Source organism: Dryas octopetala, chromosome 8 (genome assembly GCF_963921425.1).
Source record: "Dryas octopetala chromosome 8, drDryOcto1.1, whole genome shotgun sequence".
NCBI classification, from domain to species: domain Eukaryota; kingdom Viridiplantae; phylum Streptophyta; class Magnoliopsida; order Rosales; family Rosaceae; genus Dryas; species Dryas octopetala.
Genome location: NC_141373.1, coordinates 6,461,009 through 6,484,408, shown reverse-complemented (window position 1 = coordinate 6,484,408; position 23,400 = coordinate 6,461,009). Strand labels below are relative to the sequence as shown.

Here is a 23,400-nt window from a genome sequence, read left to right as displayed (position 1 = left end):
GTTGGGTTAGTTCTAGGGTTATTTCAACACACTCTTGTAACTCTTTTCTAATCATAGTGCAGCTGTGATTCTCAAAGGATCACACAGGGACGTAGGCAAAGTTAGCCGAACCTCGAGAACAAATCTTGGTGTTCTTTGTGTTTACTTTTGCTGCTATATATATTGTGTGCTAATTATTCTAACTCTAGAATACATCTAAGACAAGGCTGGAAGGTGTTTTTTCACTACAATTGGTATCAGAGCCAGGTTGGCTAATAGGTGTCCGCGATGTCTAGAGGAGGTAATCGAAGCATGGACTTAGGGGATATAAGGCCTGCTTTGAAGCCATATGATGGCAAGGAGGATTTTACCGATTGGCAATGGATGATGAGGAACGTTTTGGTTCAGCAGGATCTTGATGATGCGCTACTTGATGCGAGGCCTGCAACTACGCAAGAAAGTCTATGGAACAAGATTCTCAAGAAGGCCAAGAGTTCAATTGAGATTCATCTCACAAGATCAGTGAGATCTCACATCACAGAGGCGATGACAGCAAAAGAAGCTTGGGAAAAGTTGGAGAGTGTTTATATGGGCAAAACTGTGTCTAATAAGCTCTTTCTAAAGGATGAACTGTTCGGACTTCGACTAGAAAAAGGTGGAGATGTAGCTGATCATATATGCAAATTTCAGAATTGCTTAGCTAATCTCACCAAGGTAGAAGAAGTCTATAAAGATGATGACAAGGCGATCATATTGCTGCGATCTCTACCACCATCATTCAAGCACTTCCGAACAACCCTAATGTTTGGAAAGGAGACTCTGAAGCTTGATGATGTTGTGCAAGCTCTTCAGTCATATTCCAAGCTAGATGACTTAACCGACGGCTCTCAGACACAAGGGTTTTATGCCAAGGAAAATGAGAGGGGTCGGTCAAACAAGAAGGGAGAGAAAAACAGCAACAAAGGTAGATCAAAATCCAAGGGAAAACCAAAAGAAGGTTGCTTCGTGTGCGGTTCGATGGATCATTGGAAGAAAAACTGCAAGACTTGGAAAGATAGGAAGGCTAAGATGGAAAGAGACTCAGGTTCAGCTAGTACAGTCACCAAAGAAGAGAGTGATGGAGAGTTACTTTCGGTCACATCAGGCTCTTTGATAGGCCTTCAAAATGCTGGGAAAACATCACTTGTAAATGTTATTGCAGTAAGTGAATATATTGTTTGTCGTGTAATATGTTTTGTATGTTCTTTTCCCCCTATTCTGATTTGATGCCAATGGCTTACTTTTTTCCTGATCTTATTCTTAAGACTGGTGGATATAGCAAAGACATGATCTCCACGGTATGTCATCTTCCTCAATAGTTCATTATGCATGTTTAAATTTGTCTCTAGGAAATGTTTTTCTTCTTCAGAACTTGTCATTTGTATTGCCGCGGTTATCTTTTGTGGTAATTTTTTCTATAGATATCTTACACAAGGTATCTTATTTCGTCTACAGGTTGGATTCAATATGAGGGAAGTCACAAAAGGGAATGTCACAATAAAGTTGTGGGATCTTGGAGGTCAACCAAGGTTTCGAAGTATGTGGGAAAGATACTGTCGTGCAGTTTCTTCTATTGTGTATGTCTTTGACTCTTTTATCAGTATGTTATGTAGGCAAATGTGTAGATCATTCAAATGAAGTTTATTACCTTTTACCATTGAGTCATTTACATAAACTTTTTCTACAATATTCGGCAGCTTTTTAGTATATACAAACATCAAGTTATATAAGTGGAATTTAGAGTGATGCTTTGTATGTCAGCCTGTTGGTTTATGATATTATAGGTCACCAGTATGCTGTGTTATATTTCTGTACTCACTTATTTTCCTGATTTTTGCATGTATGCTGCAGTTATGTCGTGGATGCCGCTGATTATGATAACTTGTCTGTCTTGAGAAGAGAGCTTCATGACTTGTTGAGTAAGCCATCTCTAAATGGTATTCCCTTGCTGGTACTAGGTAACAAGATTGACAAAGAGGAAGCCTTGTCTAAGCAGGATTTGACAGAACAAATGTAAGTGGAGAGTCTTTGTCTAAATTTCGTGAACAGATTCATGTTTGTGTTCATTTTTTATATATGAAGTGTATTTATGGACTGTTTTCTGCTGTGCAGGGAGCTGAAGTCCATTACTGATAGGGAAGTTTGTTGCTTCATGATTTCTTGCAAGAACTCCACCAACGTTGATACAGTAATTGATTGGCTTGTAAAGCATTCGAAATCAAAAAATTGAGTTTTTTGTGTTCGTACTCTCAATATTACATTGTTCCATTTCTTAGGAGTGTGGATTTTAATTTGTTTTGAAGTGACCTTTTCTGTTTGCCTAATTGGGTTTGTTAATATCTGACCATCGTCGTCTGTCTTCTATTATGTGTCACTTGTAAATTAAATCAAATACCATCTAATTCAAATGTCACAACATCATTGAATATTTTATTATTATGGTTTTGGGTAATACGAGTTTAATTTTATTTTGTATTTAATTGATTAATATTGCTTTTGTTTTTTTTTTTTTGTTAAGCATGGATTTATTTGAACTCTATTGTTTTATATCTTATTCTTGACCCAAGTTTTTTTATATAATTTCTTTTTCCCACATTTACACTTACGAAAAAACTGCAATTCTTGTACTTTCTTTTGTTTTAAGAACTAGACCTTATTCAAAGCGCAATTGCTTAGTGTAAGATCCTCTTAACTTAAATATTAAGGTGCTTTAATTAGAAACTCAAAATGAAAAAGAAAATTAAGCACTTGTCGAGCGTTCGGTAAATGCATCTACAATCTAAAGAAACCATTTACAAGCTAAAAAGATGTATCTGCAAGTTTAAAATGGGCAGATACAATTGCAGATGTTGCATCCACCGAGCGCTCGGCATCCTTGGTACCTTGCAAAGCGATCAATAGTGCATTTTTCATCTTCATCCGCGCATACACGGACAGATTGGATTTAAATTTAATTTTTTAATTGGTTAGATTTGTAATTAAAAATCTTTCAAAATATATGTTTATGAATAATTTATTATAAATATTAATGTAATACAAATTATACAATCAAGTAATCAACCAATGAACAAATAAACCTTTATGAAAAGTAACCGACTTGCTGACTAGTGACTACCCACTTAAATCAGTTGATTTGTTCTCTATTTTGTTTCTATCGGACAAATATCTGATTTCTACATTGACTTGGGATGCGTTTTCCTTTTACAAAAAGAACAAAATGGATGAGTGACAATGTTGATAAAATAGATAACGTGGTATGCTAATTTTTTATTTTTCTTTTATGTTTATCTAAGAATAATTCGAACCTAAGATTTCTATAAAATTGTCAAAAAAATACACTCCTAATCCTACTCCTAGAAAAAATAAATAAAAATAAGCCACTTAAATAAGATAGATTGCGAAATTATCAAAATAATAATAATTAGTTAAATTGCCATTTCCCACAAATTAATAATCTAGGAAATTCTAGGCGATAAATTCAAGGGTCCGAGAGAGAAGACCACCAACGGGCTTGCGAAAATATAAAGCAGAGGACGACAGAGGTTGGTAGTTGGTCCACACATGATACATCAAGACATTGAATATATGGACAGCCGGGTTAAACTCTTTTTGGCTCAAAACCCACCACCAAGCTCCCATGTCCGATTCTCGTCTGCAAATTGCAAACTTGGCTTTGGCTAAGTAAGAAATGTTGGCTTGTATTTGGGTTTTCTAATATTATCTGATTCTCTCTGTCTTTAGTTGGTTAATTATTTTGTATGATACAATTTGCAATAGCAACATGAAGTTGTTTTAAAGTATTCCTAAAAGAAAGTTTTTTGAGTCCTCTGTTTCATGTGTTACGGAATTTTCACTCAGGTTATTTCTGGTCACTCTGGTCGAGTTCTTGTTCAGCAAACAAAGAGACAAAGGTATGTTTTGGGGCTGAAATTAAATTAAATAGGATTAAAAAAAAATAAAACCAAGTGGGGCATTCCGAGAATCGAACTCGGGACCTCTCGCACCCAAAGCGAGAATCATACCACTAGACCAAATGCCCTCACGATGATGATTTGCATGTGTAATGAATAATTACCATAATTGATTGGGTTTTCTTTTGTTTTCCCATTGATCAAGTTGCTTTTGTTTTCTATTATATGTTCTTGTGGTATATGTTTCTATTGGAAGGTACCTTACTGTACTGGTTAGGTAGTTGTGTTCTACTGTTTGTATTGACAATCAGTCATAGCTGTATAGTTGTAAATCAGTCATAGCTGTATGGCTTTAAGTATGGGCTGGCCTTAAGTATGGGCTTCCCTTTTTTCCCGTTACCTGCTGTGTCTTCATGTATCTTCATGTATTTAGTCTGGTTCCCTTGTAATCAATCAATACAATCAATACACAAACTGTGTTTACATTTTCTACATGGTATCAGAGCCTGATCCATAATAGGCCTGTCCTTGTTTCTTTTTCCTCTCTTCATTCTATTCTTGAATGGCAGAGGCAGAGGGTAATCCCTTCGGTTCTGAGGCCGAGATCTCTCTCGTTCCTTCTACAAGTGTTCATGAAGCTGATGTCAACCCAAACCAGCGATTATGTTCTGTGCTGCTGAATGAATTCAACTATCTTCCATGGTCCAGAGCTATTACTCTTGCTCTTGGAGGAAGGTCCAAGCTTGGGTATGTCAATGGAAATTTAAAGGTTCCTGAAACTTCTTCTCCTTTATATGAAGTCTGGTTGTGTAAGGATCAACTTGTGATGTCATGGCTTCTCAACTCCATGGAATCCAAGGTTGCTGAAATTTTCAGTTTCTCTGAGTCATCTCGTCATCTCTGGGAAGCAGTTAAAGAAATGTATGGTAATCAAAACAACTCAGCTCGTGTATTTCAGCTTAAGAGGGATATTGCTCGTCTCCAACAAGCAGGAAAATCTTTTGTCCAGCATCTTGGTAGCATGAAAAGTATGTGGAACGAGCTTGATATGTATCGACCACACACTGCTGATTCAACTGAGTTGTTAAAAAGAGGTGAAGAAGATAAGATTTTTCAACTATTGGCAAGCTTAGGTTCTGAATATGAGGATCTTCGCAGTCACATCTTGATGAGCACTGATCTTCCATCACTTTCAAATGTCTGCACTACTATTCAGCGTGAAGAGGTGCGTAAAAAGGTTATGAATATGGAAACCAGGGCCAGTGTCTCTGAAGCTAGAGCATTTTTGATCAACACCAAGCAGCCTGAAGACAAGGTGTACAGAGGCAAAAGACCAGATCTGAAATGCACATATTGTAACTCTGTTGGCCATGTAAAAGATCGATGCTGGAATCTACATCCTGAATTGAAACCCAAGTTTTCAAAAGACTATAAAGGTTTCCAGAAAGGTCCTCAAAATCACATTCACAAAGCAAATCATGCTGCTGCTATTTCTACTGATGGACTGTTAAATTTCACTGCAAACCCTGCTACCTTAATCAATGAGTTTGCAGCTTATCTCCAACAAAAGAAAAAAGGAGATTCTAAAATTGAAGGGATGACTGGTGCTTGCATGAATAATGACAATTCCACTGCACTTCTTGGTAAATTTACAGGATTCTTAGCAGAAGCTGAAGGTATATCTCATGATGAGATTCCAGGTATCTTGAATGCTTTCTCAACTGCTCTTAATGTTAGTCTCATGCATGATTTTTGGATTATAGATTCAGGTGCCACTGATCACATGACAAATCAAACCACAAATTTATATGATTTTGAGACATTATCCCAACCATCTCAAGTTTCTGTTGCCAATGGTAGAGATGTTCCAGTTATAGGTCGAGGGAAGATAAAACTTATCTCTGAAAATGTTGAGTCCACAGCTTTATATGTTCCATCTTTTCCCTTTCAACTGCTGTCTGTTGGAAAAATTACAAACTCTCTAAATTGCCTTGCAATTTTTCTCTCCTCATAATGTTGTTTTTCAGGATCTAGTCACCAAGAAGCTGATTGGTGAAGGTTTCTACCTAAATGGATTGTATTACTTGTCAAAAGATTTTAAAGCTCCAAAAGGGTTTCAAGTCAGTTCCAGTTTAGCTCAAGATCATCAGTTGTGGCATCAACGTCTAGCACATCCATCTAAACCTGTTTTGTCCACTTTATTTCCCAGTTTATGTAAAACATCTCTCAACTGTGAAACTTGTCATTTGTCCAAATTTGCTAGACTTCCTTTTGATTCTTCTATGTCTAGAGCTAGTAAACTTTTTGAAGTTGTACACTCTGATGTTTGGGGTCCTGCACCTCTAGAATCCTTTGATGGTTACAAGTATTTTGTGACTTTTGTTGATGATTTTTCTAGAATCACCTGGTTGTATCTATTGAAATTCAAAAGTGAAGTTATGACTGTTTTCAAAGATTTTCATAATATTGTCATGAATCAATTCTCATCTCAAATTCATACTCTAAGATCAGATAATGGCACTGAATACATGTCCAATATCATGTCACAATACCTGAGCACACATGGCATTATGCATCAAACAAGTTGTGTAGGTACCCCCCAACAAAATGGGATAGCTGAGAGGAAAAATAGGGATCTACTTGAAAAAACCAGAGCCCTTATGTTCCAAATGAATGTTCCAAAAAAATTTTGGTCTCAAGGGGTACTTACTGCCACCTATCTCATAAACAGACTGCCAAGTCGTGTTCTGCAGTCAAAAACACCTTATGAGGTCATGAAGGGTGGGAAAGTCAATCTGTCTCATCTAAGGATTTTTGGATGTACATGTTTTGTTCACATACAAGCACTTCACCGAGACAAGCTGGATCCTAAGTCTGTTAAGTGTGTTTTTATGGGGTATTCTTCAACTCAAAAGGGATACAAATGCTACAATCCCAGTACTAGGAAGCTTCTTGTTTCAAGAGATGTCAGGTTTGATGAAACCACACCATATTTCAACAAGCCATCAGAGTCAACCATTCAGGGGGAGAATTTCTTTGATTTTTTCCCTTTGCCAAATCCAGCTGCAAGCCATGATGATTTTCCTTCAGTGTCTATCAATACCAATGTCTCTGTTCCTAACAATGATGATCTGATAGCTGAAGAAGAGGTAGAAGCTTCAGATGCACAAGTGCAAACCAATGACGCCTCCATCTCAACTGAAGTTGCTGAATCTGACATACCTTCAGCTCCACCTAGAAGAAATCCTCCTCGTGATCGACGTCCACCATTGAGGATGCAAGAGTATGTGACTTACACTGCCAGGTATCCAGTTGCTAATTTCATAAATTACAGCAAAGTGTCATCCTCTCATGCAGCTTTCCTTAGTAAGATATCAAATGAAAGTGAGCCAAAAAACTTTCACGAGGCTAAACTTCAAGATGTATGGCGAAACGCTATGCAAGAAGAACTACAAGCATTAGATGCAAATAAAACTTGGAGTATTGTCAGTCTTCCAAAAGGAAAAAAGGTGGTCGGCAGCAAGTGGGTTTATAAAATAAAGTTTAACTCTGATGGTTCGATTGAAAGACACAAGGCAAGATTGGTGGCTCGCGGTTTTACTCAAACATTTGGAGTTGATTATAAGGAGACATTTGCTCCAGTTGCCAAAATGAACACAGTGAGGGCTCTCTTGTCTATTGCTGTTAATCATAAGTGGCCCTTGTATCAAATGGATGTAAAAAATGCGTTTTTGCAAGGGGATCTGGAAGAAGAAGTATACATGCAACTTCCTCCTGGTCATCCACAAGAAACTGATTCTACCATGGTGTGCAAACTCCACAAGTCCATTTATGGATTGAAACAATCTCCTCGTGCCTGGTATGCTAAGTTAAGCTCAGTCCTAGAAGTTGTTGGTTTCAAAAGAAGCAATGCTGATTCATCTCTCTTTGTTCGTAATGGCACAGCTGGAAGATTGGTTGTTCTCATCTATGTAGATGATCTTATCATCACAGGTGATAATGTTGATGAAATTGTCACTCTTAAGCATTCTCTTCATCAAAAGTTTGCAATTAAAGACTTAGGAGTGTTGAAGTATTTTCTTGGGATTGAGATGGCAGCATCTAGTAAGGGATTGTTTTTGAATCAAAGGAAATATATCATTGATCTGCTTCAAGAAGCTGAGATGATGGATAGCAAACCAGTTAGAACTCCTCTTGACAGTAAGCTAAAGTTAACCTTGGAAGGACAGCCAGTCAGCGACATCAGTTATTATCAAAGATTAGTTGGCAAGCTTATTTATTTGACTATTACAAGACCTGATATTACATATGCAGTGAGCCTCGTAAGTCAATTTATGCATGCCCCCACTGTGAGACACTTACAGACTGTCAAAAGAATTCTCAGGTATCTCAAGGGTTCTATTGGGCGAGGAATTCTCTTGAAGAGAAATGGTCACACTCAAATTATGGGTTTCACTGATGCTGATTGGGCAGGGAACCATCTTGATAGAAAATCAACCACAGGCTACTGCACTTTCGTTGGAGGAAACCTTGTCACTTGGAAAAGCAAGAAGCAAAATGTCATTGCTCGCTCAAGTGCTGAAGCTGAGTACAGGGCGATGGCTTCCACTGCCTGTGAACTTATATGGCTAAAAGGTCTCCTTTCTGATTTGGGGTTCCTAGAGTCTCAGCCTATGTATCTCTATTGTGACAATCAAGCAGCTATGCACATTGCTTCCAATCCAGTGTTCCATGAAAGAACAAAGCACATTGAAGTTGACTGTCACTATGTTCGTGAGCAGGTTCAATCAAAAATAATTCAAACTGCTTATACTCGCAGTCATGATCAGCTGGCAGATATCTTCACAAAGTCTTTAGCCTCATCTCAGTTTCAACGACTTCTTTCCAAGCTTGGATCAATCAATATACTTGATCCCGCTTGAGGGGGAGTATTGGAAGGTACCTTACTGTACTGGTTAGGTAGTTGTGTTCTACTGTTTGTATTGACAATCAGTCATAGCTGTATAGTTGTAAATCAGTCATAGCTGTATGGCTTTAAGTATGGGCTGGCCTTAAGTATGGGCTTCCCTTTTTTCCCGTTACCTGCTGTGTCTTCATGTATCTTCATGTATTTAGTCTGGTTCCCTTGTAATCAATCAATACAATCAATACACAAACTGTGTTTACATTTTCTACAGTTTCTGACCTTTAATGTAGTTTTGCCCTGAATTTCTTTCACTGGGTAGTGAGTTGGGTATACTGAAATGCAAAAAGCTTGGTAAAAAATATACCCTAGGGACTTCATGTTAATTAGCTTCAAGTATAAATTTATACTCTTTGGTCCTGGAAGTCTACATAAATTACCAAATGGCATACTGCTACTTTGAGTGATTATAATTTTCAAGTGGGTTTCTCTAGTTTACAGGTTTAATACTGGCTTGGTAATATTTATTGAAGCTAGCTTGAAAACTGTTGTCAAAAACAACTTGTCTAGAGAACTAAATTGATGTTTTCAGTTGATATATGTTGATATGGGTGTAAAATGTTAGAAGTTAGAACTTAGAAGTGGGGCCATTCCAAAAAGAAAATCTTTTTTTTTTTTTTTTTGGTCGAATTCCAAAAAGAAAATCATACCACCGGACTAACCCATCAAGGGCATTTCAGTAATCAAACTCTTGTCATCTTTTGCATCCAAACCAAGAAGAGTTATATGGATCACATTTCCTAGTTGCATTTACTGACCATCTCTGATATAATTTCTGTTCATATTTTTGTTGGGTTTAGCTGATTGAGTGATTTGAGTAACTTCTGTTCCTAATATTATCCGAGTCTCTATGCCTTGAGCTGGTTAATTTGTTTGCAATAGATGTTTGGGAAGTAAGTAAGTAACTTGGCTCCTCTGTGTGATGTGTTATTGAATTTTCACTCTGCTCAAGTTCTTGTTTAGCAATCAAAGAGACAAGGTATGTTATGTGGGTGCAATAGTATTCCTCTTCTAGCTCAAATGGAATAGGAAGAAGGAAAAAAAAAAAAAAAAAAAAGTCAGCCTAAATGGGGCATTCCGAGAATCGAACTCGGGACCTCTCGCACCCAAAGCGAGAATCATACCACTAGACCAAATGCCCTCACAATGTTAATCACTGCGTCCATTTGCTAATTATTCTAATGTGAATAGGTCTTTTGTTGCATTGAATTCAAGTCCTGCACCAAAAGAAAGAAACTATGACACAACTGGGGTCAACTTGGGATGAGTTTAGGCCCATTCCTAACTATTATCTAGCACAGCTGCACACCATAATGGCATAATTTATTCGCACATACATAGCCCAAGTTGACCAAACATGTACTTCATCACACAAGACTTACAAGTCCTTTTGTAAAGAAAATGGGGTGGGGACCAAATTATAAGATTAGGGATTCTCGCTGCCTAATTATGTTACACCTGTGATATTGGGCCAATTCATGTACAGCTCAATGGTTCACGTCAATCATTAATTGGGGAAAAAATAAATAGAAGATGTAATTATACATAGGAGAGAAAGAAACCCATTAGGAATCCAGCTAGGAACTTCATGATGAAACTCTGCTAATCAAGAAGTTTTAGGTCCACCACCTTTGGAAAAAGAAAAAACATTATTTGGAGGTCTACCTAAAATATCTGCAACAGGGCAACAGTGTATCCACAATCCACTATTTTAGTCCATTTACATTATAAGCTTTCATACAAGTTTTGGACCCATGATCACTGTTCATGGTAATTGCCGATCATCATTCATAAAAATTGAATTTAAACCAAAAAGGAAAAGCATAAAAAGGGCAACCACATCATAATTAGTATGGCTACTTTAATTACAATATATATCTTGGGCGTTCAACAAGTCGTACCATAGGTTACGAGGAGAATTGAACTTAGGACCTACCTTCTTGTTTCACTTTGTCTATGTCACTCTGGACGTTGACATGGTACTATGCATGTGTAAGATTAATTAAAAAATTTATAAACAAAAATCTCAAAATTAATAAATGAAAATAGTGAAAAACATATCTTGCAAAAGGTTGGAAATTAAAGGCGGGCTATTGATGATGGGATGGAATTGCTTTAAGTTCGGAAAAAATGATTGCCAACTGGCCAGCATGCCCATCTTTTCATCTATGAATTTGCTTTGGGGTGACCCGCAAGTCTCTCTCAGCCTCCACTTTTTCATGTGGTGGCCTAATTTTCTTCTGTAGTTTTTAACAAAGAAGGAGATATAAAAAGAGATGAGAGGGATTGACGAAAAAATTGATTAAGGATAGAATTATAAAGTGCTGCAGGTGTATCTGTGATCTTGGTGTTGTTGGTTCGTTTTTGAGGGTTGGTGTGGTGTGGAAACTGTAAAGGAAGGCATGGCTTCGTTTGCAGGAACCACACAAAAGTGCACTGCCTGCGACAAGACTGTGTATCTGGTTGATAGGTTGGCAGCCGACTCCAGAGTTTTCCACAAGGCCTGCTTCCGATGCCACCACTGCAGGGGTACCCTCAAGGTATATTATAATTAATTAACTAACACATGACTCACATTGTGCATATTTTCCATGCATGTTTTTTAAGTCTCGAAAAGTAGAGTGTGCATGCACGCATTGTTAGCTTGATATATATTGTTTTCTTTCAAGCTAAATCATTAGAGTCTAACATGGTAACATGGTATCGGAGCTCTTGTTTATTACAGATCCTGAATTCATTCGAAATCTTTCGATCCACATTCCCCACTTTTCTTGTTGATCTGTTGGTTCGTATTGTAATTATAACTCTTTGTTTGCATATCTATGCCTTTTTATGTGCATAATGAGATTGTGTGTGAGGGCGGATATTAGCTCGGTATGCATTATTGATCGATCTATTTCCTAATAGCTTAAGTTTCTAGGATATATCCAATAGTTCACCAAAGCAAAAACCCTGTGAACTTAAGGAAAATTCAGCATTTATATTCTGTTTTCTCCATTTGCAGCTCAGCCACTACTGTTCATTCGAGGGGGTCCTCTACTGCAGACCTCACTATGATCAACTCTTCAAGCGAACTGGCAGCCTGGATAAGAGTTTTGAAGGTAAGAACTAAGAACCAAGAAACAACTTGTGAATTCTTTTGCACTACTCATGTAATCACCTTCTTTTTTTTTGTTCTAAAATACTCACTTAGCTTTTCTTTGTCAATTTTCTTTCAGGGACACCCAAAGTCGCTAAACCAGAAAAACCTACTTCTGAAAAGGAGGTAAATTATCTCTCTTTTTTCTGAGGTAGTAAAATGCTTTAAGAATACAAGTTTTCAACTTTCAGCCCATGATATATATTGTGGGTATATATTGGATCCGAGTTGGCATGGGTTATATAACATCTTCTTCATTGGGATGAATTAATTATCTGCTTCTGAATTCTCAATTTGTTGATATAAATTCAAGAGTTCTTCATGTAATTTCCACCATTTATGTTATTGGTTTCAAGACATGTAATTAGAATATTGGGCTGTTGCAGAATGCCAAGTTAGTCTCAAACATGTTTGTTGGTACCAGAGATAAATGTGTGGGCTGTCAAAAGACTGTTTATCCAATTGAGAAGGTAACATCCACAGAATATCACATATTATATTGGAATATATATAGTTTAATATTCACTGAACAAATTAAACAGGTAATCTAATTAACTGAATTATGCTAATGTTTTCAAATTAAGGTCTCGGTCAATGGGACTGCATACCACAGGAGTTGCTTCAAGTGCACCCATGGAGGTTGCACCATAAGCCCATCTAACTACATTGCACATGAAGGGAAGCTCTATTGTAAGCACCACCACATCCAACTCTTCAAGGAAAAAGGAAATTACAGCCAGCTTGAGAATGAACGCGAACAAAAGCATTCAATGAGTGAGAATGTCACTTCTGGAGATTGCTGCTGAATCATAATCCACTGGCATGCAAATTAAGCTCTAATCATGATTTCTCTTGCTTAGTTGTGTAATTTCCACCTTTTGAGTTGTTGATGATCATGTGTCTTAAAATGGTTGTCCACTTTTAAGACAAAGATCTGTTTTTGTTTCTGGTCATGATGTATCTGCTTGATATATGAAGGTTTTTCTGCAGCCTTTGAAACATCCATCGTCTCTTTTTGTTTGAGTTTCTTCTACTTTCCCTTGTGTTGTTGGGTCACATGTTAAATTTTTTAAGCAGTTCCTAGTGATGTTCATTCACTATATTCATTTGAGGAAGGCATGCATGCCAACAGAAATCATATGATATAGCAACTTACACATCAATTGTCACACCATATCCCCAGCTAATATAGTTGGAAAATGTGTTCTCCTTAGCATTTTTCTAAATCATCACTGCTTGGGAAAAGAACAAACAGAAAAGATGGATTTCTCTACAATATCCTCAGTATCAATACCTGTCTTTATTCTCACTCACATTTGCAATAGCAAAACCAGAAATTTGTGTTTGGAGGAACCAAAATAAAATGCGATGATCAAGTTTTTTTTTTCTTTTCTTATGAGTCGCATTTACACGACTAAATATTTCATTTATATTAGTATTAAAGTTAAAGAGGTTTTAAACTAAGACATTGGGCTTTAAAGATGTATGGTTGTCAAAACAAAAGAAATTACAAGAATAAATTACAGCTTTCTGCGAGTATAAATGTAAAAAATAATAATAAAAAATAAAAGAAATTGGATCAAGAATAACATACAAAATAATTGAGTTCAAATAAACACTCTTAACCAAACACAATAGAAATATTAATCAATTAAATACAAAATAACAATAAAACTCATATTAACCATAACTAAATAAAGATTCAGTATCTAAATGACGTTTTGAGGTTTAAGTTAAGTGAGTGGTATTTGATTTAATTTACAAGTGGCAGATATGCTCACATTGGTATTTACAAGTGACACATGCTCAACACATTTGTATTTCCAACCCCTGCACTGCATGAACCTGTACTCAGCCTTCGTTTACTGTGGGAGTTTCATTTTCACCTCTCCTTGTGCTGCAAATATTTTCTACTTCGCAAAGAATCATATCATTCTATCCCACTCTTTTTATAGCCATTTAGCATTGTTCAAAGGTACCAGTTATGCTGGCATCGAAATCATCTGGAACCATTACCAAACTAACTGTGGATCACTTGACTGTAGCTCTCAGGAACCACTTTTGCTGGTGTTGTCCTTCAATATCTGCGCTGCAAGAATCAGGAGCTCCACCATCTCAAATCCTGCAGCATAAACAGAATCTATCTTCTCATGGCTGGGCTCCCCATAAACATTACCAGGTTCGTTGCTGACACTATGATCATTCAATTCAACATCTGCGTCTGCTGACCAACTAATTGGTAGGGAGCTGCCAAGTGCAGTCTTCACTAGTGTTGCCTCGTTAATAATGTCATTGAGAGCGTGTGACACGATAGTAACTGTTGTATCCCCTGAAGTCACTGACTCTTTGGCCTACACAGTAGATTAAAGCAGAAACACAAATGCATTAGCTTCGTACTGTAGACAAAAGGAATACTGCTAAAATGGCCAAGCTTACAGTGTTTCAGTGCTAGCAATTGCCTGAAGAAATATTCTATAACGAAAGTTTTGCACCATATAACAAACAAGAACATCTTAAACTTCCATTGGACCTTTAAAAGAGATAGACGAAGCCTGTGAACTGTAGTAGTCAGATGCTCCATACTTCCCATGCTTTCCCTTAGGGTTGCAATTTCAATTTTCATTCTGAGAAAACACAAAAGATGCTATTTTATAAATAAATATATGATAAATGAAAATGAGGAAGAAAAAGGAATTTGATGTCATATCTTCTAATATGTCAGTGAGCAAAATCAAAGGATCATTTGCATGTCCAAGAACCACACATCTACAGTGTTGCATCATTGAATTCAAAAGTACTCTTATATACACAAACCTGGCAAACGCCATGCTATTGGACATCTTGCCAGATAGATTCCCCTCAATATTTAGGCCACCTTCAGCTTCATTTCCCCTAAAGTCTAGAGTACCAACCCAACGGTTCAAGTATGTTTTCTTCAGAAAGCTCTTTAGCCTTCCATCTCTTTCATGAGTAGTTACTCTTCTATCCCCAATTTCAGCAAACAAACTTTCTCTATTCGTCTCCTGACCAATTCTCCTGCACATTATCATTAGTAGTACTTCCAATAAGTTACCGAAGCAAAAAATTAGAAAAGGACAGAGAAGAGTCTTCTCCCGGAACAAAAAAGAAGATGAGTGATAACACCCACAATCTGAGCTATACAGTCAAAGACATTTTTGCCAGCTAGCATGCTAGTAAAATATTTGGGGATTTGTTCAAGGGACCTAGCATAGGTTTGTGCAATCATCAGGGTGGAAGAAGAGGATGTTTTGGGGGCAGGGATCTGTAATAAATCCCTAACGCATCCAGACAAAGTCAGACTGCTAATTCACATGCGTACCATCATAAAAATAAAAAAAAAATAAAAATAAAAATAAAAAAATAGAAATCACATGGGCACATCTCAAGCTCCAAAAAAGAATTTTCAGAATTACAATTTTTACTATTTATGTTTACCATAAATCAAAAGCAGTGACAGAAATAACAAGAAATAAATCAAAAGCAAAGAAGAAATCTGACTCTTTGAGTTGATGATAATCCTGCTTCAATTGTGCGAACTCCATTAGAGCTTTTACCTTTTCATTGGTAACCTGAACCAAAAAGAATAATTGCACAGTTCATCACTGAACCCAAATAACAATATTATTTAACTTTAAGGTCACGTCGAACAGGAACATGAATCTTTGAACAAAGACACCAAAGAATTCATGCAAATAATGGTATATCTCGCAGTCTCCACATTAAATTTCATGACTCACCAATAAATTGCATATAACACCCCAAGCTAATGACCAGACTCGGTTTAATTTTATTCAGATGAACCTTCAAATGGTCCAGAGTTACCAGAGGAGAAATAACTCTGGAAGATGAGAACTTCACAGATATTACCTGAAGTAAGTTTCTCTGAAGCTCCTCTACTTTTCTTTGAAGAGCTCCATTCACATTTCTTTCCAGTAAATGTCTTTCTTCCTGCTGTGATAAGAGCAATAACGTTGCAACCTGAAAAATATTCATAGTTCAGGAAAAGAACAGTAACCACCAATCAGCACCATTCATTGCAAAGTCATTGGAAAAATGAATATCAGAATCTAAGGAAAAAAAAATTACGGCATATTGTGGGACATGAGGAAATGTGCAGCCAAAAAAAAAATTCATGCAACAAACCTTCTCTTGCAATGCCTGTGCAAGGGCTTCAGATGAATTGCCTTCTCCAACTGCCATAAAATCTGATAAGCCAGGGTCACTATTCTGCAACCAGTTCAGAATGATTGGTATTAACGTTTAATGATGAATTAATGTTGAACAGTATAGGGGACAAGCAAATATAGGTGCAATCTGGGATTAATTGCATCCTTCAAGCTTCTTTTGCCTACTATTCTTTTAGCTAGAAAAAATAGTGGGTCGTGAGTCCATGTCAAACTTGGCTAAAACACCTGCCATATCATTTTAGATTCTCCTATTGTATGTTTCTTGCTTTCATTTGGTCTTTTAGCGTTCATATAAGACAGGATGACACCTTAGAGAGACAAAGAGAGACAGAGACAGACAGAGACAGAGGAAAGCATGCAGCATGAGCCTGCAGTAAACAAACCTTGGATATCAATGGCGGGTCAGCATCAGTAATTTTATGTACATCTTGACCTTCATATTCGTCTTGCTTTACACCCCCCTGAGGACCCAACCTTTCTAGTCTGCTCACATCAATTTGCCTACTCTTTTCCTCTATTGCATCAATTATTGATTTGATACTAGCACTTCCGTCATTAAGTAAATTCATGATGTGAACTCTAAGCTGAGAATGGTAATGATGTAATTCTGCAATCTCATTTTTTATCATTCCATCTGTAAGGATCTGCATGTAAGCCCATACAATTTAAAAGTAAGCAAAGGAAATTGAGGTTGAACTTTTTTCTTTAAACAAGTACTTACTTTCTTCTTCTCCAATTCACAAACTCTCCTCTTTAAATGATTTTCGATTTCCAAACCCTACATGCCACCAAAAAAAAAAATCAATTTTTGAAAGAATTACAATAAAATTCACTGTGCAACAAAAAGCTGATATGTACAAAGAAGGTCTTACCATCCGTAACCTGTTCTGAAGATTATCTATAGATTTCCTCATCCTCTCGAGCTCTTCTTCTAATGCACTCTGTCTGAGGATAAGTTACTCAAATTGCATATAGGATATAAAATCTTAATCCAATGACTAGCACAAAAACTCCAATCTAGATTAGGAAAAAATATTAAATTTCAAGCATGTTGTCAATACAGTCTGAGAGAGTAAACAATTAGCCTAATTACTAGTTTGGAGTGAATGCCCAAAAAGGGAATGTAGGCCATGATTCCCATCATGGATACTCATGGATTGGTTGTTTTGAGATGCCTATGTTTTCTTGCTTTCTTGTTCTCAAGTTCCTCATAACAAAGTTGTCAGAAATTTGGTAATTCTTACGTACTCCTTTACATCTACAGTCTCTACTAGCACAGTCTCCTGTATATTGCTTTTGATGTAATTATATCCATTTACCCCTTGATGATGAAAAAGAAAAAAGAAAACAAGAGCCTAGAGGATTATGCAGGCTTACAATATATTTAGATGTGGAAGTATCATTAAAACTCCACCACTCTGCAGGTTCATGCAAAAGGCATGCACATTTTCTGTCCCAACTTGTATCCTCAAATCCCTCCGGAGAGTGCTGCCGGATCTCATAAAATTTGTCAATGACCTGTTACGAAGATAATATCTCCTTAAGAACTATGAGAAAATAGAATATAGGAAAAGCGGAAACTGAGAGTAAACTTAACAGGATATGCAGTATGAATCATGAAATAAATATGAAGTAGAACAATGGTCAATTACTTTAAAATAAGTTCTAGCTATACCTTGAGCACATCTGAGCCTCTAAAAAAGCATACAATATGATCTTTAATTACTATTTATGAGTTGAAAGATATCTTACTGAGATGAGAGAGAGAGAGAGAGAGAGAGAGAGAGAGAGAGAGAGACGTCATCACCTTCTTAAAAGTTTCAATCTGCTCCTCTTGCATTGCTAAATCAGTTTGCAGTTTATCATTAAGTTTCTTCTGTTCATAACAATCTGCAGTATGCTCTTCTAACCTGTATCACACATAAGATGCACGGATTTATGAAAGAAGTAGACAATTATATGCACTATAGCTTCATTAAAAAATAACCACATCCAACTTCTAGCTTGGCTTTATAGGATGCTCAAGACAACACCGGAATTGAGGGAAATTCATAAAAATTCCAAATCACAAATTCTATCTTGACAGGGAAGTTTTTTTTTTGGGGGGGGGGGGGGGGGGGGGGGTTGGAATTGTTAGTGGGGCAGAAAAAACAAAGCAAACGCAAATGGCCAACATAGAACAGAAAAGCACCACATGCTGCTAATATGATTAGTGCCTAAAATAGTCGAATACATATGAAAATCAAACATTATCACACATACAGCACGTGACTTTGAAAAGAAAGTAGAAGTATAGCATTTCTAGGTTGTGGATTGGTTTCCTGGGAAACAGTATACATTATCTGATTAAAATATAGCATACAGAACCTCATCACCACCCCCTTTTTCTCTCATGTGGTCAGTACAGACTTACAGGCAGCAAAGAAACACCCATAAGCAACATGAAAAGCTATTAGATACCTCTTCTCTATATCCCATAACTTCTTTGACATGAGCTCCTCTTTTTCCCTTGCCTTCTCAGCCTGTAATAAGCCATGTAATATCTTCAAAACTTTTAACTTTCTGAAGTATTTCATCCAGAAAAGCACTCATTAAGTACTATGCATGCAAAAAATAAGCTTAAACTAAACAACAATGGCTGTCATTACCTCCATTATAGAATGATCTCGTTCAGCAAAAGCAGCAGCTACACAGCCCTGGAAAAATTTAAGCTGCTTCTCTGCTTCCACATTCTGGGAAAAGAAATTCAACAAATCCGACCGAAGTATGCAACCATGAGATTAAACTGCATTTATTCCACAAATACACAAGAAAAGCTTCCATTTCTTGGAAGACCAAAACAAGACCCACAAAATATAAATACCACAAACATTCTTTTTCTTTTTCTTTTTTTCTTTTTTTTTGGTCTGAATACCACAAAGTACAAACTACTGACATTTACTAGCATTAAGCCACTTTTATTGGGATTTGAATGCCAATCGTGGGATTTTAATCCAACGGTTGATGGACATGAATTTTCATACTCATTGGTGATTAGGAGATCATGACCACACAAATGAATTTATATATATATATATATATATGTATGTGGATTTGAATATCAGCCATTGGATTTAGTAAGCACGGATTTCGTACTCACTGATGAGTAGATTTACACACACACACAAATATGTTTATCAGAAGGATTGAGTTCAAGATGGAAAAGAGCTTCTCATGTAACTACATCTTGCCAAAAGCATCTAATTTTTACTTTGATGATTCAAAAAAAAATCATTAATAGGAGAGAGAGAGAGAGAGAGAGAGAGGGAGACCTTTGCAACCTCTGCATTATGTAGATCAGCCAACTGGCTCTGGATATAGAAAAGCAAACGTATTAGCTTGTATAAGCAGTTACACTAGTAATGAGAGAAGAATGTTAAAGATCTCACTTTGACTCTGTAAGCCTCTGAAAGCTCCTCTTGGAGATTCATGTTATCTCTTGTGCAAGTAGCTAGCTTCTTTTTCAAGTTTTCAATCTCCTGCTCCAAGCCAGCTGTCCTAAGAGGGCATTAAATTTTAATGCAAAACACATTTATTGTTTTCTTCATAATACCACCTCATGGGCCATGGGTGACAAATTGCCCTTCCCAACCCTTCAATAAAAAGTGCAAGGGAAAAGAATTTGATCCTATTAACTGGTAAAATAATTATACCTTTGAAAATGCATCTTAGTAGCCACAACTAGGTAGCTTGGTCCAGCTTGCTGCATACACAATTGTTCAATGTCTTTGCATAATTCATCACGCTCTGCAAAACATTATAATCTACATATCATACCTTACACATAAATAATAGACTTAACAGTAGAATACAACTCAGGGTCACAAACTGAAAAACATGGTGTACAGCAACTGAAACGATTAGTTTAAAATAAGAAACATAAGGTATGCAAGGAAATGCTTTGTTATCATGAGAGCAGGAGTGGTGAGAGATTATTCTTTTCACTTCATATTTTTAGCTCTAAAGCACTAGTTGGGATGTGGTTTCTTCAAGTTTCAAAAAGGGCATGATGGGATTGATGAGACACCCGGCTTTCATTTTCATTGCATTTGAATCCTTACTAGACTATAACCTAGTTCCCTCAAGCAAATTGGAATTTTCGGGCAGGAAACCTCCTAACAGCCACATAGGTTGATTTCTGCATGGTTTTTGTAGTGAAACAACTAAGCTGTGTGCTTCATAAGTTGTACTAGTATTACCATTAACCTGCGCATGCTTGTATCAAACACCAAGAGTGACATCCAAAGTCGTAACTTTGACATGGGTAAGTTTTCAGAAGCATATTCAAAGATGTAAGGAAAGTTCTTGCCACTAGTACTAGCAATAACGACCCAACCTGTGATCCTGACGTACACGGATTGGTATGGATTCGTCATCCTTTTAATACGCATCAAAATGAACCACATACTTTTTTGATACCCACAACATTAACTCCCTAAACTCCATATCCTATGCTTCTTTCAAGTCAAATAATTCAATGTAAAACCTCTCTTTTTTTTATGAAACCAATTTTGCATACTACTATATTGAATAACCAATCAAGTCCATACAAAACATACAAGGCATGACAGCACCAAGCATTAGATCCGAGACACATTGAATAGCACATACCATGTTCCAGCTGTTGAATGCGAGCCAACAACGACTCCTTGTCGCTTAAATCTTCATCCATTGTCTGAAACAGAAACTGAATCACAACGTAAAACCCATTAGCACCAAGCAACAAGCTTTATCATAATCAACCCATCAGCAAACTTTTGTCTTTCAGATTGCGGTCATTCATAGGACATGATTCCAAGGTCGAAACGACTACGTTTCACAAGCTAGCTATTTTAAGAGGCCCCATGAACCAAAATTTAACAAAATCAATCACCAAGCTCCAAAATTTCGTTTATATTATTACTTCATCATAGAAAAGAATCAATAAAAATTGTATAAAAGTATAAAACAGTATAATTTTATTTTCAGAATACTGAATTATCGTTTTGGCTTACCTGAAAAAGGTTACAGGAACAACGAGAACAGCTTCAGGAGGAAATCAGATTCAGGGTTCAAAGTTGAAACAGAGAAGAAGTTTGTTTGCTTTGCTTGCTGCAATGAATCTGTAAACTTTAAAATTGTCTAATATTCTTTTTTTCTATTACTCAAAATATTCTATTGGATAGAAGTATAGAACCTGAAACAGCTTTTTTTCCTTTCTAAAGATTTTTTCCCCCTTTAAACCTGTTTTTTAAAGTAGGGCAGTACCGTAGTACATTAATTAAGATGCATCCAAAAGATTTTTTTTTTTTTTTTTTTTATGGGGAATGCATCCAAAAGATTTATATTCACTTCCATAAAATTTCATCTTCACACCCAAACCCAATTACTCTATGCATTCATATCTAAAAATCCAACATACCATACTATATTTCAAAAATACTTTAGAACATTAATTATTTTATTTCTTAAAAAACAAAAAACAAAAAAAACTTTCATCCTATGGTGGCCACGATTATTTGCCTCTCACTTTGTTTAATATTATGAGGCAATAGACAAAGATCAAATGAGTGGGTTATACCACTCATACATAATATAGGTCATCCTTAAAAAAAAATAGTAATTTGATTCATTTTAATTGTCCTCATGCATTTAGGGATGGCAATGGGTCGGGTTTGCCAATATCATACCTGCTCGGCCAAATAATAGAGTCTTTATTGGATATTCGGAACCTCTATTATTTTAAAAAAATATTAATAATATATCAAATCAACATAAATATATAATATAGTATATATAAAATACATTAAAATTCATTATATTATATTACAATAACACTAAATCATAAAAAAAAACACCATTAAATTTTAAAGACAACAATAATTAAGATAAAAAATTAAAATATAATTATATAATATATTTTTTATCAAACGGATATATAGGGCGGAGTGGGGACGGGGATGGTATTATCATACCCACTTAATCGGGGTGAGTCCCCCCGGGGATTTTCGGAGGCAGAAAATTTTGTCATCCCTAGTTACATCCGACAATTAAGCCAAGCTAATAGTCATTTATATATTTCTTTTTGTTATATGTTATTTGTGCATCACTGTAATAAATTAATATACACTTAAAAATTCAAAAATATGATTGTAATTGCCCACCTATAAGGCTATAACATAATGTGTTTTATATAATTCTCAAGTATGTTTTTATTTTGCAATTGTTTGATAGCCTAATTGGAAGGACCGTGAAATTATTCATTCTACATTCAAGTTCAATCTCCCTCCTTTAACTAGAAAGTATGTTTTTATTGTTTAATTTTAAAGAATTTAAGATTGAATTTCTCTAAAAGATAGCAATCATTTCCTTTAATTTTCAAAAGGAGTAAATTTGTCATAAAATTGAGTGTGAAAATCAATTTTTTTTTCTTTTTGTAAATAGAACTACCCTTTCTTTTCTTGACATGAACCCATGAGATTTTTAAAATGACACTTAGTGCTCAATGATTGGTTTGACTCTATAATTTCCCTTTGGCTAACCAATAATAGGACAGGCATAATTGAAAGGTGCAAATCCATGAAACAAACATAATATTATTACAACATTGCTCCTTCAATTTAAAACAAAACCATGCAATCTTTTTTAAGGTGCAAAACAACACAATCTTACATGTAAAAATTAAACCCAAATTTTAATCATAGGGTCACATGTCCAACAAGCATACACATTTTCTTTCTAACTATTTGATACATATAAACTCAAAATGAAAATGGGTACGTACACCTATCACATGGTCAAAGTACATAGTTTGATCCAAAACATATACATTTTGTTGTGTAAATGAACTGACTTTACTTATGACAACCAATGGCTACTAGTGAGGAGGCTAAGAATATTGATTATATTGGTCATTGGGGACAAGGTTTTAACCCCCAGTATTAACTATAAAATCTTTTAATTTGGTTCAAGCTTTTCTTTACATTGATAGTGTTTGTTGAAAGTCTTACATTGGTAATTCTTACGCTTATGTAGACATACAAATTTATTGTTAGTTATCATAAGTTACAAAAATAATTTTATTATGACCAACTTATCATGTACAAGTTATTGATGATCACATTTAAAGTGTTGGGAACAAGG

The 23,400-nt window shown here is 36.0% G+C and overlaps 1 protein-coding gene, 2 non-coding genes and 1 pseudogene across 6 annotated transcripts in view; 1 reads left to right on the top strand and 3 right to left on the bottom strand.

The window, feature by feature from the left end:
- LOC147276573 (LIM domain-containing protein WLIM1-like) overlaps window positions 1–13,034 on the top strand; it is a 15,622-nt pseudogene extending 2,588 nt beyond the window's left edge. The window contains exons 3-7 of the transcript XR_015123950.1: window positions 11,215–11,432; window positions 11,897–11,993; window positions 12,111–12,157; window positions 12,418–12,501; window positions 12,616–13,034. The product of XR_015123950.1 is annotated as an LIM domain-containing protein WLIM1-like (transcript). The remainder of the gene's footprint in view (window positions 1–11,214; window positions 11,433–11,896; window positions 11,994–12,110; window positions 12,158–12,417; window positions 12,502–12,615) is intronic.
- On the bottom strand, window positions 3,986–4,057 carry TRNAP-UGG (transfer RNA proline (anticodon UGG)). The gene has a single exon. It is a non-coding gene; the product is annotated as a tRNA-Pro (tRNA).
- Window positions 9,962–10,033, bottom strand: TRNAP-UGG (transfer RNA proline (anticodon UGG)). Its single transcript has one exon. It is a non-coding gene; the product is annotated as a tRNA-Pro (tRNA).
- A 648-nt stretch (window positions 13,035–13,682) lies between the features above and the next one.
- Window positions 13,683–21,439, bottom strand: MEE13 (myosin heavy chain-like protein). 3 transcript variants are annotated; one of them, XM_086254886.1, is made up of 18 exons: window positions 21,273–21,439; window positions 20,890–20,965; window positions 19,932–20,025; window positions 19,668–19,776; window positions 19,551–19,589; window positions 18,888–18,971; window positions 18,700–18,761; window positions 18,047–18,149; window positions 17,617–17,757; window positions 17,112–17,180; window positions 16,961–17,017; window positions 16,623–16,883; window positions 16,196–16,279; window positions 15,920–16,030; window positions 15,551–15,621; window positions 14,846–15,067; window positions 14,562–14,655; window positions 13,683–14,382 (listed from the first exon to the last, which is right to left on the bottom strand). In XM_086254886.1, the coding sequence occupies exons 2-18, from the start codon at window positions 20,948–20,950 to the stop codon at window positions 14,080–14,082; spliced, it is 1,965 nt and encodes a 654-aa protein (XP_086111012.1). In that variant the 5' UTR covers window positions 20,951–20,965; window positions 21,273–21,439; the 3' UTR covers window positions 13,683–14,079. The 3 variants fall into 3 exon arrangements, with proteins under 3 accessions (XP_086111012.1, XP_086111014.1, XP_086111013.1); XM_086254887.1 differs by having other exon boundaries at window positions 14,187–14,382; window positions 14,468–14,655; XM_086254888.1 differs by lacking the exons at window positions 20,890–20,965; window positions 21,273–21,439 and having other exon boundaries at window positions 19,668–19,771; window positions 19,932–20,001.
- Window positions 21,440–23,400: the final 1,961 nt, after the last annotated feature.

Excerpts from the sequence above, each read along its gene's own strand:
- MEE13 (XM_086254886.1), bottom strand. The coding sequence starts at position 20,950 with ATGGATGAAGATTTAAGCGACAAGGAGTCGTTGTTGGCTCGCATTCAA. Across the intron at positions 18,762-18,887 it reads GAGATCATTCTATAATGGAG|GCTGAGAAGGCAAGGGAAAA; the intron begins GTAATGACAGCC and ends GGCTTATTACAG. Across the intron at positions 16,280-16,622 it reads ACCCGCCATTGATATCCAAG|AATAGTGACCCTGGCTTATC; the intron begins GTTTGTTTACTG and ends AACTGGTTGCAG.